Source organism: Lissotriton vulgaris, chromosome 2_1 (assembly GCF_964263255.1).
Source record: "Lissotriton vulgaris chromosome 2_1, aLisVul1.2, whole genome shotgun sequence".
NCBI lineage: Eukaryota > Metazoa > Chordata > Amphibia > Caudata > Salamandridae > Lissotriton > Lissotriton vulgaris.
Window position 1 is genome coordinate 1,348,040,186 of NC_141687.1, and position 17,081 is coordinate 1,348,057,266.

A 17,081-nucleotide genomic window follows, 5' to 3' on the forward strand; every position below is an offset into this window, starting at 1 on the left:
CGTGCAGATCAAGGGCTAAAGAGAGACTGACCCGGTGCTGGAGAGCGGAGCCCCCGAAGAGGGAAAGCGGGAGCAGGCGAGGTCAGGAGGGGAGGAGTTCGGCCCGCAGAAGGCGTGAGGTGAGGGAACCACGCAGGATCAGAGGCGCTCGATCAACAGGGAGACTTGCCTGTAATTTGGAGCTGCCTTCCGTATACCGGGCCTGTTCTAATGTAAATATTTCCCAGAGTAAATATCTTAGCCCCACAGTCCTCTGTCACCTACGGGACCACTTCTTGAAAGAACGGAACGATCCAGTTACAGAGAGTCTTGCCGGTGGTGTTGAATTTGCTTTCCCCGTACTAATCCACAATTTCCCCCGAGTGACAGTTTGGCCCCTTAATCTCCTATCATCAGCTGGATCGCCTCCTTGAGAAGTAAGCAAGGCGGTGGGTGGGGGAAGAGGAAGACCCAGAAACCTCTCAGGGAAGTCTTCCTTCTCTCATATTGGGCCAGTGAACTAAGGAGGAATTGTGGAATTGCCCTAAACTGTATCAGACTTAGTAAATGTACCAACTGAGAGCATAACTGTTCATGAGAGGAGAATTGAACCACAACTAGAGAAATGCTAAAGCTGTAACTCTAGTGCTATTAAGTAAATAAGACAAAGGTGGTCTTAAAGGGGAAACTGCAATTAAGATGAAATGTTGCCATGAATAATTAATTCTATTTGAGTCTTTTCTTGATGTAGGTCAACGGTTATCACCTAATGATCGTGGCTATGGTGTCATACTAATGGCTGGTAACAATTCCCTTCACCAGTCATAGTTAATTAAGCCAATGTTTGAAAGTAATGCTGTTTAGAACTATTGTATTGAATGTATACTAAAGGTAAGTAGGGTTCACTAGTACTTCAGGAGTTGTGCTATGTTGTATAATCATTGAGTCAAGTACACTATTTGGAAAATGATGAAACATGAATGTGAATGTGAATGCAACTAGAAACCGACCTTAAGCGAATATAAAGCTTTTCTAATTTTTTCACTAAGTCAAGGTGTGGTGTTATTTTTGAGTGGAAGTACGCCGTGCTACTGGTTAGAGTGTGACGCAAGTGTAACTATTTGCCTTGGAATTAGATCTTACCGCTTGAGTCAGGCTACCCTAGGTGGACCGGTAACCCCGGGTCCAACACTCTCAGCACCCTTACAGGAGAGAGTTTAGACATAGGGTCTAAGTTACGTCTACATCACAACAGCAAGACCACAAAAGAACTTAAAGTGATTTATAGACCAAAAACAAGCGTCTCAGACTCAGAGTAATTTTCTTCGGCACCCTTAAGGGAGCGTGGAACAAATGCTACCACCCTTTCTTCTCCACCAACAAACTGGGAAAATATCACCCTAACTCTCCTCTGGTTTTTCTTGCTGAATGGACACAATAATTTCCTCAAGTCGGACTGACCCATCTAGTTAACTAGGTGCAGTAACATTTTGATAATATATTTTATGCAAACCTGTGAACAGTTGCTTGCATAAGTGCATGGAGTACATACACTTAAAGTATTTAAAAGCAATGGTTACTTCTGTCACCTATGAGGTGAGTTAACAACCATTTTTGTTTCATGGGCACTAGAGCAAAGTACATTTGATACAAAATGAAATATTTAAAATAATAAATATGACCAACCATGAGAATAAAAAAATAAAATGGGGAAAAATGAACAAAGACAAAAAACAAAAGAGGCTGGTGATACAGATGTAAATCAGTCAATCTGCAATAGGAATTGAGATATAAAGTGGTGAATTCAGTGAAAAATGTACTTGATCACTTTAAATGATTTTCCTGAATTTCAATATATGCAGTTATTGAACATTTACCACTTTTTTCCTTTGGAAAACAAGTTATGATGCTACATCTCTTTTTTGAGGAAACAAATACCAGCATATGAGCAGCAAATTGCATTAAATAATACATTAAGTGAGGGAATAAAAAAAGATTAAAAACCCGAAGTAAATTTGAAAGCAGACGCCATTTAAATTGCTTGATAAGTTGTTGTAGAGCACTAAAATCTGTTCTTGCAATGGGGGAGAGAGCAAAGGGGTTCATTTCCAAAGTTCTGCAATGTATGATTTAAACTGTTCCAGAGAATTGCAACTTGCTAAAAAACAATTCACAACTACAACATTTACTTCTTTCAGCACTCCAGAATCAGGTTCAATTGTCATTTTTCAAACCATTCTCTTATTTTCACTGATGTAAAGTTGAAATCTATCCTCCAAAGGCAAGTCACTGGTGATGGTCTGAAAATGTGGTGTCTCTCGTTTTAACTCTAGTGCTTGAAGTCTTAAATGATATGCCCAGACGTGGGTCCCTTGCTCACTTTGCCACTGCATTCAAGTTAGCCTGGTTGATGAGGAGAGTAACCCCGAAACCAGTCTTAGGATGCTTGTTCCCGGTCCAGGGAAGACCTGGCTTGGCAGTTCGGGCTGGACTGTTCCCATGAGGAACAGGGTCAAGACAGATTTGCATATGGCTGGGTCTGTACTGGGGTAGCGAAGTGAGCTAAAGAACAATGATGGATTCAACACATCTTTGACTGCGGTGAGTGTCTGAAAAGTTTCAGCGCTCCGCAAATTATCTCCTTGTTTTTGCTGGTGTCTGGAATCCTCCCACTCTGCCAACTGAGTGATCCATTTCAGAGAGGTCCAAGGGAAGAGATGAACTGTATAAGATATGATTAAGGATTTTCTGAGGCAGGAATAGGAAGACCGAATGAGCAGGTCAGTATAGTCAGGATGAAGTGAATTCAGTTTGAGTGCAGTGCCTATGGAACGTAGAGAGTTCCTCAACTGACTGGTTACTCTTGGATTTGAAGTCATTAGGTTTGCAGTTGAAAAATAGCAAAAACGTAGAGAAATGAAAAGCAGAACCATAAAAGTAGAACAGTAAAATGCAGAATGTACAAAGAAGTTGAAAAGTCCTGACAAAATACAAGAGTTGAGGATAGGGCTAGGAGGAACATTCGGTTATATTTAGGAAGTAGGGCTAAAGTGAGATATTGTGCAAGGGATGATATAAGGTAATGTGTGCTGGGTAGTTTCAAGTTAAGTACTACGGTCAGAGGATTTTTAAGTAATTTGGTTAGGTACATTTTAACAGTTGGTTTAGAGAACAGGATGGTGCAACTGAAGATTATGGTTGGGATTGAATTTAAATTGGTTTAAGGATGGATTAGATATATGGTTAGACTTAAGGTGTTGGTGTTAAAAGAAGGTGAGGATCAAATGGTGGCCCAGGAGGCAGTAGAGGTATCCTGGAGATATCCCCCATAAACATAACAAACAATATGTACGCGGGAAAAGGTATGGGTGAAGGATGAAGAAACACTGAGAAATTATGGTAATTAATATAGGTCTATCAAAAATTCTCACATGCAGTAGTAAAAATGCAACAGTTTGACGTCACTGTTTTTAACTTTTCTACAGATATACATGTTGGTAGCTGCATTTTTCACTCCTTTTCTGCACTCTACTTTATTGCATCACATTTATTACCAAGTGGTTTGTGGGGCTAAAATCGTCAGTGTTCGACTCTCAGTCCCACACCTGTCACTGTGGGCATGAGAAACAGACCAAAAAGAATGGAAAACCAACAAATGAGCCATGTCAAGTTACTTCCTCAACACTAATTTTTGCTGTCAGGCATACCTTTCAGTTGCAACGTCCTTCGTGAATACCGCTTACTGGGTCTTCTTTCAAATGTGGCAGACCGTCTGGCTTTACTTGACTTTGTAGTCTGATATTCTGTTTTACCACTTGTTTAAAAAGAAAAGAAAAATAAGCTTGTCAGTGGACAAAAAGCCAGACAGGAGCCAAAGGTAGCCTTTAATGAATAGTTTGTCTGCAGTAATATGAAAACTTGAGATCTACTACAAACCGATGGTGTTTTTTTTAAATTTTAGAAAACATGTTTTCTGTTTGCAGCACTCACTGCAATTAAACAGTACTTACCTCTATTAATAGCATTCCAGTCTAACCATTGTTTATGTTACAGTATGCTGTAGGAGTGTTCCCCATGGTCGTATTACCACCACCCACAGCTAATTACACAGCACATCGACCTGTGAAAGAGCCACCCTGTATATATTTAATAATTTTTTGTGTTGTTTGTAAATAAAAAAAGATACCTGCCATTAGACTGATTTAAAACCAATGCAAGTCTTTGGATAGAAATGTGACGGAGGTCACTATACTGCCGATAGTCCTGCCTTTACCAGCTTGTGAAAAGTTAGATGGTTTGAAGAGACGAGAGACAGAGAGACAGAGAGCGATATATATAGAGAGAGATAGAGATATATATAGAGATATATATATATAGAGAGAGATAGAGATATATATAGAGATATATAGAGAGAGATAGAGATACATATAGAGAGATAGAGATATAGAGAGATAGAGATATAGATATATATATATATATATATATATATATAGAGAGAGAGAGAGAGAGATAAAGATAGAGATAGAGATAGAGAGATATATATATATATATATATATATATATATATATATATAGAGAGAGTTCGAGAGATAAAGAGATATATAGAGATAGAGATATATAGAGATAGAGAGATGTATATAGAGATAGAGAGATGTATATAGAGATAGAGAGATATATAGAGATAGAGATAGATAGAGATATATATATATATATATAAATATAGAGAGAGCGAGATATAGAGATAGAGAGAGATAGATAGAGAGATTGAGAGATAGAGATATATATAGTGTGAGATAGAGATATATATATATAGAGAGAGAGATAGAGATATATATAGCGATATATAGAGAGATAGATATATAGATAGACATAGAAATATATATAGAGATAGACAGATATATAGAGAGCGATCAAGATATATATATAGAGAGAGAGAGATCGAGATAGAGATAGAGATATATATATATATATATATATATATATATATATATATAGAGAGAGAGAGAGATAGATATATATAGAGAGATAGAGATATATATAGAGAGAGAGATAGAGATATATATAGAGCGAGATAGAGATATATATAGAGATAGACAGATAGAGATATATATAGCGATATATAGAGAGATAGATATATAGATAGACATAGAAATATATATAGAGATAGACAGATATATAGAGAGAGATCAAGATATATATAGAGAGAGAGAGATAGAGATAGAGAGAGACATATATATATATATATATATATATATATATATAGAGAGAGAGAGAGATATAGATATATATAGAGAGATAGAGATATATAGAGAGAGAGAGATAGAGATATATATAGAGCGAGATAGAGATATATATAGAGAGAGAGATAGAGAGATATAGAGAGAGATATATAGAGAGATATATATAGAGAAAGAGATATATAGAGAGATAGAGATATATAGAGAGAGATGCACAAGTTACTACTTGTGTAACGATATATCTGTAAGAGACGTTAGTGATAGATTCCTTACCTTAGAATATCCCCAGGCGTCAGACTGGATCCGGAAATTTTTGCGTAGAAGTACCCTTGCAAGTCGGTAGGCGTCGTCTGCGGCTCCGCGTCCGTCGTCGGCGCCGTGATGACGCCGTCGGAATACTTAGACGCCGCTTCCGCGTGCGGACGTCAGTCCTTAGACACAGCTTTTCCACGCCAGAAACATAGAGCTATGCTAAAAACCAACACTGGTGCCTTGAAACTAGGGCCCTGAAAGGGTATGACCTTAACCCTAGATATCGGTTTGCAGAACGGGGAGGATGGGTGGGTCAGTAAGGAATCTATCACTAACTAACGTCTCTTACAGATATATCGTTACACAAGTAGTAACTTGTGCATCTGAAAGAGACACGTTAGTGATAGATTCCTTACCTTAGAATAGATACCCCAGCAATACCAACCCCAGTGGTGGGTCTGCGAACCAATTATCACACCAGAAAGTCCTGGAGGACGGAACGGCCAAAGTAGCCATCCGTCCGGACTTGGCTGTCCAGGCAATAGTGTCTTGCAAATGCGTGCAGCAAGGCCCACGTAGTTCCTGGCAAATGTCCTGCAAGGGCACTCCTCGGCCCAAGTAGTAGTAGCCGTGGCTCGAGTGGAATGAGCCCTCAGCCCAACAGGGGGTTCCTTCTTAGCCAAGGAGTAGCACGCCTGGATACACAATATGATCCACCGCAAGATGGTCCGTTTGTGTACCGCTTTTCCCTTCTTAGCGCCCACGTAACCAACAAAGAGTTGGTCATCCACCCGGAACTGGCGTGTGCGATCCAGATAGAAAGAGCGCACGTTTTGGGTCCAGACGTTGGAGCCTCTCTTCCTCTATTGAGGGATGCGGAGGCGGAAAGAAGGTGGGCAAGGTGATGGATTGCCCGATGTGGAAGGCAGTGACTACCTTGGGCAGGAAAGAGGGCCTTGTCCGCAACACAACCGTGTCCGGATGGACCGAAAGGAAAGGAGGTATACAGGATAGAGCCTGGAGCTCACTCACTATCCTGGCAGAGGTGATGGCTACCAGGAAGGCAGTCTTCAAAGTAAGAAGGTGGAGAGGACAGTTGTGAAGTGGCTCGAAGGGAGCGCACATCAGAAAAGTAAGAACCAAGTTCAAGTCCCACTGAGGCATCACAAAGGGAACAGGAGGGTATGTATGTGTGATGCCCTTCAAGAATCGATTAACAGTAGGGGACTTGAACAAAGAAGGTAGCCTCAAAAAGGCTGAAAGAGCAGAAAGGTAGCCCTTGATAGTGCCCAGAGCAGAGCCTTGCTGGGCAAGAGAAAGGAGGAAGAGAAGAAGCTCAGAAAGAGGATCCACAGCCTTTGCTGTGCACCATGCCACAAATCTGTTCCACCTACAGGCGTATACCTACTTTGTGGAGGGACGCCTGGCTGCCAGAATGATGTTACAGGCTTCAGGAGGCAAGTCAAATGGCCTCAACTGTCGCCGCTCAAACTCCAAGCATGGAGGTGGAGACTGGACAGGTTCGGGTGGAGGACCGTCCCCTGCTGCTGCGACAGAAAGTCCTCCTGAAGAGGCAGACAAACCGGGGGATCGACTGACATACTGAGTAGCTCGGGATACCAGTACCTTCGTGCCCAGTCCTGAGCCACAAGGATGACTTGTGTCCGGTCGCGCTTGATCTTCAGCACTCTGGGCAGAAGTGGTATAGGCCGAAAGGCGTACAACAGACCGCAACTTCACTCGCGACGAAAAGCGTCTCCGAGCGAGTGCCCCCTTGGAAATTCCAACACGCAGAACTGATGACATTGCGCGTTCTCTTCGGTGGCGAACAGATCTAACCAGGGCTCTCCCCACTGCAGAAAGAGACCTTGCGCCACATCCGAGTTCAGACGCCATTCGTGATCCATCATGCACCGGCGGCTGAGAGTCTGCCCTGGCGTTCAGAGAACCTGCCAGGTGTTGAACCACCAGGGTCACGCCCTGATGTTCCAGCCATTGTCAGAGGCGCAGAGCCTCCTGGCTGAGGGTCCACGACCCCACCCCGCCCTGTTTGTTGCAGTACCACATGGCGGTGGTGTTGCCCGTGAACACCTGCACCACACTCCCCCGGACAGAGGGGAGGTATGCCTTCATGTCTAGACGAATCGCCCGCAGCTCCAAAAGGTTGATATGGAGCAGGGACTCCGCCGAGACCAGAAGCCTCTGATCTCCGCCTCTCTCATGTGGCCTCCCCAGCCCTGGAGGGACGCATCCGTCACAACTACGTGCTCCGGTTGGGGAAGGGAGAGGGATCTGCCGCTGACCCAATCGTGGTCCGTGAGCCACCACTGCAGCTGTCTCGCAGTGCCCTCCGAGATCAGGACATGGTCGGACAGGTTGCCCTGATGCTGGGCCCACTGAAACTTCAGGTCCCACTGCAGAGCCCGCATCCGCCAACGGGTGTGATGCACCAGAAGGATGCAAGAAGCCATCAGCCCCAGAAGCCGCAGTGTCAACCTGACCGAAACTCGGGATAAAGGCTGAAAGATTGGAATCAGAGCCTGTATATCCCGAACCGGCTGTTCGGGTGGGTAAACCCGAAACTGCGCCGAGTCGAGAACCGCTCCGATGAAAAGGAGCTTCTGAGATGGGCACAGGTGCGACTTCAGCACATTCATGGAAAACCCCAGTGGTGCAAGAGGTCTGCCGTCGTCTGGAGGTGGCTGACGACTGTCTGGGGCGAGCCCGCCTTCAACAACTAGTCGTCTAGGAAGGGGAAGACTGAAACCCCTAACCTGCGCAGATGAGCTGCGACCACCGCCATCACTTTCGTGAACACCCGTGGGGCGCTTGTAAGGCCGAAGGAGAGCACGGTAAACTGAAAGTGCTCGTGGCCTACCGTGAACCGCAGGTAGCCCCGGTGGGCCGGCAGGAGGGGGATGTGGAAATAGGCGTCCTGCAGGTCCAACGCTACCATCCAGTCTCCTGGGTCCAGGGCAGCTAAGACATGAGCCAGAGTCAGCATTTTGAACTTCTCCTTCCGGAGGAAGACGTTGACGTTCCGTAGGTCCAAGATAGGGCGTAGGCCCCCTTTGCCCTTCTTGGGTACCAGAAAGTAGTGGGAGTAGCAACCACGTCCTACTTCTGTCCCAGGAACGAGCTCGATGGCCCCCTTGGCCAAGAGGGCCGTAACTTCCTACTGCAGAAGCCGCAAATGAACCCCAGATACGCCGTGGTGTTGCGGTGGCATGGCTTGAGGAGTCTTCTCGAAGGGGAGGGAGTAGCCCCTTCGGACGATCTGCAGCACACACCTATCTGAAGGGACAGTGCGCCAGTGAGAGTGGTGATGGTGAACCCTGCCCCCCACTGGCGTCACATGGGTCGAAAAGCACGGACTAGGAGGGTTTAAAGGCGGATGCTGCGGGGGAGGGTGTGGACTGGCCTCGCCAGGCCTGGCCTAGTTGTCCCCGACCGCCTCCACGGCGAATTCCACGGCCGCAACCGCGCTGGATGTTAGTCTGCGGCGTGTGGCTGGCGGCACGTGTGGGGGCGCCCCTTCCTTGGCCACGAAAGGACCGAAAGGCACCCGTTTGCTGGCACGGGGCCGAGAGGCCCAAGGACTCTGCTGTAGCCTTGGAGTCCTTAAAGCGCTCAAGCGCATGGTCTGCCTTGTCGCCAAAAAGGCGACGGCGATCAAACGGCATGTTCATCAGTGTGTTTTGGACATCGGCCGAAAAGTTTGCGGACCTCAACCAGGCGTGGCGTCTAATCGCCACCGTCGTTGCCATCGCTCTACCTAGTGAGTCGGTGGTATCCAGCCCACACCGGATAGAATATTTGGCTGCATCCCGGCCCTCCACAAGGGCTTGGCCGAGTTTGGCCCGTACCTCCAACGGACACTCTGGCAGCAGTTCCGCAACCGTATCCCACAGAGAGTGGGTGTAGCGGCCCAAGAGGCATGCGGTGTTGGAAGACCGCAGTCCCAGACTAAGGGAGGAGAAGACCTTTTTACCATACTGCTCGTACCTTTTGGATTTCCTGTCCAGCGGAGCAGACGGGAATGCGGTCTGGGAAGTGGATGCCTGGATGACCAGGCTCTCGGGGGTGGGTGGACAGGAAAACTGGGTCACCCGGGGCCGGGCGGTGGCGTCTGGCCACGTTCCTATCTATGGGCAAACCCGTAGCGGGCCTGGACCAAGTGCCCAAAAGAACATCGGTCAAGACCTCATTAAACGACAGCAGAGGCTCTGTGGGGCATGACTGCGGTTTAAGGACCTCAGTGAGGAGGTTAGTCCTCACGGCCGCGACGGGGAGCTCAAGGCCCAAGGCCTTGGCAGCCCTCATCAACACCACACTGTAGGTTGCCCCCTCCTTCAAAGCCGCGGTAGGAGGTGAGACAAAACCAGTGTCTGGTGAGGTGTCCAGACCATTGGCATCGCCAAGTCCACCTGTCCAGTCCTCTTGAGACTGACACTCTCTGGTCAGAGGGTCCTCAGACCCCTCCCAATACTCCTCGTCACCCATCCCCTGATAGTCAGGGTCATCAAACGATGAGGTCGGTTCATAGAAGATAAACTCCCCAAGCGGCGTCGAAAGCGGCGCCTAGCGGCGCCGTTCCGACGCCGGAACCGTGGCGAGGCAGGCATCGGGGATGTGACACCTGACGGACCGACGCCAGGGGGGTCGTAAGGTCCACCGGCGACGACCCGGATCCCGAAGCGGGTCCAGTGGAGTCCCGCGGCGCCGGGCCCTAAGGCGCCGGCGGCGTCGGGACCGTGGAGCCCCGCGGCGCTGGGCCCGAAGGCGGAACCGCAGACGACACCTACCGACGCGCAAGGGTACTGCTACGCAAAAATTTCCGGATCCAGTCTGACGCCTGGGGATATTCTAAGGTTAGGAATCTATAACTAACGTGTATCTTTCAGATAGAGATATATATAGAGAGATAGAGATAGAGATATATATAGAGAGATAGAGATAGAGATATATATATAGAGAGATAGAGATATATATATAGAGAGATAGAGATATATATATAGAGAGATAGATATATATATAGAGAGAGATAGATATATATATATATATATATATATATATATATAGAGAGAGAGAGAGAGAGAGAGAGAGATAGAAAGAGAGAGAGAGAGAGAGAGAGAGAGAGAGAGATAGAGAGAGAGCTAGAGAGATAATCTATCTATCTAAGGTTGAGCACCTTGACTTACGATAGTCATCACTCAAGAATCTGCCTCTATAAAACCAGTTCTGGGTGGGGAAAGAGTAGCGGCTCATGCACTTTGCTGTGCAACTTCCTGATGGTCGTGCACAATTGCATTTCAGACTGCCACCCGCTTCCACGAATGCCAAAAAATGTAGCAGTCTCTTTTGCAAACTAAAAATAGTGCACTTGCACTCTTGGCTACAATAAGGATACTGTTACTTACCCAGTAAGCATCTGTTCTTGGCATGTAGAGCTGTAGATTCCCATGCTTTGCATACTCCTACCATCTAGTGTTGGGTACGGATGTTTGCAAGTTGTTTTTCTTCTAAGAAGTCTTTCCAGTCACGAGGTAAGGTAACTCATTCTTTCGGTGATAATGCACATGGGCATCGACTTCATTGTTAGACTGTTTTCCCACAGAGGGTGGAAATGGAGTTTGTAAGTGTAGAATAGAGCTGTCCATGCGTATGTCTGTCAAGTGAGAACTGCAACAACTAAAAGTACCCGTGTAGGCGGGTGGTTGAATGTGAATCTACAGCTCTACATGCCAAGAACAGATGCTTACTGGGTAAGAAACATTATATGTTCGAAGCATGTGAGCTGTAGATCACATGCTTTGAATAGACTATACAGCAGTATAGTCCCAAAGCGGTGGCTAACCTGTAGCTGTTCATTTTTGAAACTGTGTTTTAGGTACTGGCTGGCCTACATTAGTGTGTTGCTTCGCTAACACATCTACACAATAGTGCTTGGTGAATGTGTTAGGTTTAGACCATGATGCTGCCTTACAGATGTCAGCTAAGGGAATATTCCCCAAGAAGGCCATAGTAGACCCTATTGTGCAAGTGCACTCTAGGGGGTTTTATCGAATTTCTTTTTGCTTTCACATAAAATGTCTGAATACATTTCAGAATCCATCTTGCAATGTCAGATTTAGATATGGGATTGCCTTTGTGTGGTGGCGAAAAAGCAACAAAAAGCTGAAAAATTGTTTTGTTCTTCCCACATATAGTAGAGCTCTTCTAACATCAAGTGTGTGAAAAGCTTGTTCTGCTACAGAAGCAGGTTGAGGAAAGAACACAGGTAACAACTGATTGATTGATATGAAAAGCAGAAACTACTTTAGGAAGAAATTTAGGATTGGTTCAAAGAACCACCCTGTCTCTGTGAAGCTGAAAGAAAGGCTTTTGTATAGTTATTGCCTGGAGTTCACCAACCCTCCATAGTGTAGTGATTGCTATGAGAAAAGCAACCTTACATGAGAGGAATTGTAATTGATACCTCTGCATTGGTTCAAACGGTGGACCCCCTTAGCCTTGTAAGGACTATGTTTAAGTTCCATACTAGTACAGGTGACACTCTTGGTGGTATCACCCTTTTTAAGCCTTCCATAATGTCTTTAATCACTGGTACTCTGAATAGAGAGAAGTGTTGTCTGTTTTGTAAGTATGTAACTACTGCTGCTTGATGTAAGCGAATGGATGTATAGGCTAATCCAGATTGCTGTAAATTTAACAGGTAACCGATGATGTTTTGCACAGAAGCATCAAGATGATTGATATTATAATAGATAACAAATTGTTTCCATTTTGCTGCATAACATGCCCTCGTAGTAGGCTTTCAAGACTCTTTTAGGATATTCATAGAGTCTGGTGGTATTGAACAAGTTACTTACCTTCGTTAACGATATATCTAGAAGAAACAGTAGTTAGCATTAGATTCCTTACCTTAGAATATCCCCAGGCGTCAGACTGGATCTGGAAACTTTTGCGTAGCAGTACCCCTGTGCGTCGGTAGGCGTCGTCTGCGGCTCCGCGTCCGTCGTCGGCGTCGTTTGCGCCGGGACAAAGTCGCCGGAGTACTTAGACGCCGCCCTCGCGCGCTGACGTCAGTTCTTATACACAGCTTTTCCGCGCCAGAAATGCAGAGCCATGATAAAAACGAACACTGGTGCCATGAAACTAGGGCCCTGAAAGGGGATGACCTTAACCCTAGATATCGGTTCGCAGAACGGGGAGGATGGGTGGGTCGGTAAGGAATCTAATACCAACTACTGTCTCTTCCAGATATATCGTTACCGAAGGTAAGTAACTTGTTCATCTGAAAGATACAGGTTAGTATTAGATTCCTTACCTTAGAATAGATACCCCATGAATACCAACCCCGGTGGTGGGTCTGCGAACCAATAATCACACCAGAAAGTTCTGGAGGACGGAACAGCTAAAGAAGCCATCCCTCCGGACTTGCCTGTCCGGGCAGTAGTGTCTTGCAAACGTGTGCAGCGAGGCCCACGTAGCTGCCTGACAAACTGCAAGGGGATTCCCCGACCCAGGGCAGTAGTAGCCCAACAGGAGGTTTCTTCTTAGCCAAGGAGTAGAATGCCTTGATACACAACACGACCCACCGAGGAATGGTCCGCTTGCGTACCGCCCGTCCCTTTTTAGCACCCATGTAACCAACAAAGAGTTGGTCATCCACCCGGAACTGGCGTGTGCGGTCCAAATAAAACAAGAGCGCACGTTTTGGGTCCAGACGGTGGAGCCGCTCTTCCTCCTTTGAGGGATGCGGAGGCGGAAAAAAGGTGGGCAAGGTGATGGACTGCCCGATGCGGAAGGCTGTGACAACCTTGGGCAGGAAAGAGGGTCTTGTCATCAACACAACCTTGATGGACAGAAAGGAAAGGAGGTTTGGAAGAAAGAGCCTGGAGCTCACTCACTCTCCTGGCAGAGGTGATGGCGACCGGGAAAGCAGTCTTCAGAGTAAGAAGGCGAAGAGGCAGTTATGAAGTGGCTCAAAGGGAGCGCACATCAGATAGATAAAAACAAGGTTCAAGTCCCACTGAGGCATCATGAATGGAACAGAGGGAAACGTGTGTGATGCCCTTCAAAAACCTATTTACAAGTGCGGACCTTGAACAAAGATGGTCAGGTAGCCTTAAAAAGGCTGAAAGGGCAGAAAGGTAGCCCTTGAGAGTGCCCAGAGCAGAGCCCTGCTGGGCAAGAGAAGAAGGAAGAGAAGAACCTCAGAAAGAGGGGCAGAGTGAGCATCCACAGCCTTTGCTGTGCACCACGCCACAAATCTGTTGAAACTTTTTTTTTTTTTTTAAACCTTTTTATTGGAAGACAGGCAAGGGAGAACAGTGCAGCATCCATAAAGCATACCAAGAGTCAGAGAACCGTGCAATGCAGTCGCGTATATGGGAAGTACAGATGCCAAGTCCAGACTGGGAATAAGGTAGGCAGGAGGGGGGATACGATATCAGCAAATACACGGGGTGCAATATAGCTGTACAGAACATACAAGTACATCAATAGTGTGGGCATTAATCATACATCACTACAGGAATAAGAACATAAGTACAGTGGGTGCAAAGCCATAGGTCATCAGTCCCTGAGTTGAGGCAGTCCAAGCATCCGTACAGAAGAACAGGCAATAAGGCCCCACCCCCCCCCTATAATGATTTGACCGTATAACCCATGTAGGGAAAGAAGCAGTAGTATAGAGAGACCCTCCCGGGCCCTGTGTCACATGGCGTGTCGTAGACAGAAGTGTAGTCCCAGCAAGCGAAACCATGTCAACCTACCCCAACCCGATCCTCACTGTCCGAATCAGAATCCTGCACAGCCCTGGTAAGTAGGTACACCTGCAGTGGGCTCCAAAAGTCTCTAGGCCTACAGCGCACCGGCATCATTTCTGCGTACACATTAAATTGGTCTTGACAATAGAGGATATCCTTCAGCCAGTCCTCAAACCGCGGTACCCTGCCACGCCCCCAACAACAGGCCACTCGCCGTTTCGCCAGTAGTAAAGCCACATCAACAAACTTACGATAGAGCGCCGGCAATTCCTTGGTATAACCTAGCAATAGAACCATAGGGTCGAACAGTACCCCATCCTCAGTCATGACCCGAAGGGCGTCGTGAACCTGCACCCAGTACTCTGAAATGGCCCCACATTCCCATGCCAAGTGCAGGAAGTCGGCACCCGCCGCATGACAACGAGCACAGCGATCGTCTTCCGCCAAATGGAACTTGAGTTTTCTAGCTGGAGTGTAATAGAATCGTTGTATGAATTTATAGTGTATGATTTTTAAACGGCAACTAGAGGAGACAGTAGCAGTAACACCACAACAGTATGCCCATTGATCATCAGTAATAGAAATTCCGAGCTCAACATTCCATTGTTCACGTACCCGACTAGGCAACGCAATCCGTTGTTTCCTGATAGCACCATACAACTTAGACACCAAATGACGCCCATCGGAGAGTAACATCACGTGAAGTGGCAAGGCCACGCCCGGTTCCTTGGGGAACTCAGGCAGCAGCGACCTCAGACCCTGACGCAGTCGGACAAAATAGAACATTTCCAGCGGGGAGTATTCTCCACCCCCAAAAAATCGCTCAAGGGTACGGAAGGTGCCCTCACGAAAAAGGTCTCCCCAGGTAAGTATCATAAGACGTCTGCACAGGCGCTGGAATCCCGTCTCCTGCAACAAGGACAAGGCAGGATGATACACCAGAGGTAATGCAGGTGAGTAGAGCAACGCAAGATCCAGCGTCCTCGCAATTCGCTTCCAGGCATCCATCGTACACGTCACTGTAGTCTGGTGAGTATCTATTTCCCCAACATTCCCCAGCACCATGCCCTCCAGTGGGAGAGGATGAGCAACCCACTGTTCAGCAGCCAACTGAGACATAAACGGCGTGGGGCGCATCCAGTGATAGGCATAGTGCGCCTGGGCGCTAAGATAGTAAAGTTCAAAATCAGGGATGTCAAAGCCCCCATCGACATAAGGCAGCGTCAACGTAGACCATGCCACTCGAGGCTGCCTGCCCCCCCAAAACAACCGAAGTAGCTCCGAACGGAGACGCATGAAAAAAAACGGCCCAGGGTGATATGGAATATTTTGAAACAAGTAGAGGAAACGGGGCAGCACCACCATTTTTATCAGAGATGCCCTACCCGCCATGGAAAGAGGCAAAGACATCCATCTCGTGACGTTATCTGCTAGTTTAGTTATAGCGACGCCATAATTAAGCCTGACCGTCTCTTCTTTGTGCAAAGCCACAACAATACCAAGATACCGTAGCTCCGAATCACACCATTCCAGGGGGTAGTCAAGTGGGAAGTGGCGAACCGCTGCAGTGAGCGGAAAGAATTGGGATTTCTGCCAGTTAATATGCACTCCGGAAATACCGCCAAAGGCAATAAACTCACGTAGTATCGCATTAAGGTGCACCTGCGGATCCTTGACATAAAGGGTAACATCATCCGCATACAGGGATATCCCAATTTGACGCTGGAAGCAATTAAACGCACTCTGTTGGTGTAATTGGTGAACCCTACATGCAAGAGGCTCTATTGCGATGGCAAACAGGAGGGGAGAAAGGGGGCACCCCTGCCTGGTCCCCCTCGTGATAGGAAAAGGGGAGGACAGTACGCCATTCACAACCACCCTCGCCATCGGATCGGTGTACAGCAATTTGACCCATGAGATAAAAATCAGAGGAAATCCCATTCTGCACAGAACATCTACCAAGTAACCCCATTCAACTGAGTCAAACGCCTTCGAAGCATCTAAAAAAACAGCAGCGACCGGGAGCTCAGGCGCAATCGTCGGAATCAAGGAGAATAATGTTCGAAGATTATGAGATGTTGCCCGGCCAGGTACAAACCCCGACTGGTCAGGTAAGACTATAACGGGCATAAGCTCAGAGAGCCGCATCGCCAACACTTTTGCCAGTATTTTAACATCGCAGTTGAGCAATGAAAGAGGCCTATAGGACCCCACATCCAGGAGATCTTTCCCGGGCTTGAGCAACGAGGTGATGGCAACTTCCCTCATAGACCCCGGCAGTCTCCCCACCTCAACTGATTCCTCGAACACCTCCCTAAGCACCGGAGCCATAACATCCACGTAACATTTATAAAATTCGGCGGGGAGACCATCCAGTCCCGTAGCCTTTCCATTATTAAGGGACATAATGGCACCCCTGATTTCATCCACCTCACGGGGTCTACCCAGAAACGCCCTGTGATCGTCAGATAGCCAACAGAGCGCTAGATCGTCCAGAAACCCACCATACCGCACGTCTCCTGATTGCTGCGAAGTGTATAAGTGTGTGTAATGATGTATAAACGTGTCTTGAATGTCCTTCGTGTCACTACAGCGTGTACCATCAGGCAGGGCCAATTCCAACACATCTGAACTATGTCTCTGATGTCTCGTAAGTGCGGCAAGCACCTTCCCTGGCCTCTCGCCCTCACAGTACCTTCTCGCCGTCCAGTATTTCCCCCTATGTTTTGCCTCCCTTGCTGCTGCCTCCTCGTATTCTGAGAGTTTACTCCGAAACTGATGCATAGTGTCAAGATCAGGGCCATCCAGTAACCCACGCTCTAGCTGTCGTAAATCAGCC

At 47.0% G+C, this 17,081-nt stretch overlaps 1 protein-coding gene across 1 annotated transcript in view; it reads right to left on the reverse strand.

Moving 5' to 3' along the window:
- The window catches only part of EPB41L5 (erythrocyte membrane protein band 4.1 like 5), a 1,452,967-nt gene that overhangs the window by 705,820 nt on the left and 730,066 nt on the right, over positions 1-17,081 (reverse strand). The window contains exon 13 of the mRNA XM_086957110.1: positions 3,687-3,793. Coding sequence (XP_086813236.1) covers positions 3,687-3,793 — 107 coding nt within the window. The remainder of the gene's footprint in view (positions 1-3,686; positions 3,794-17,081) is intronic.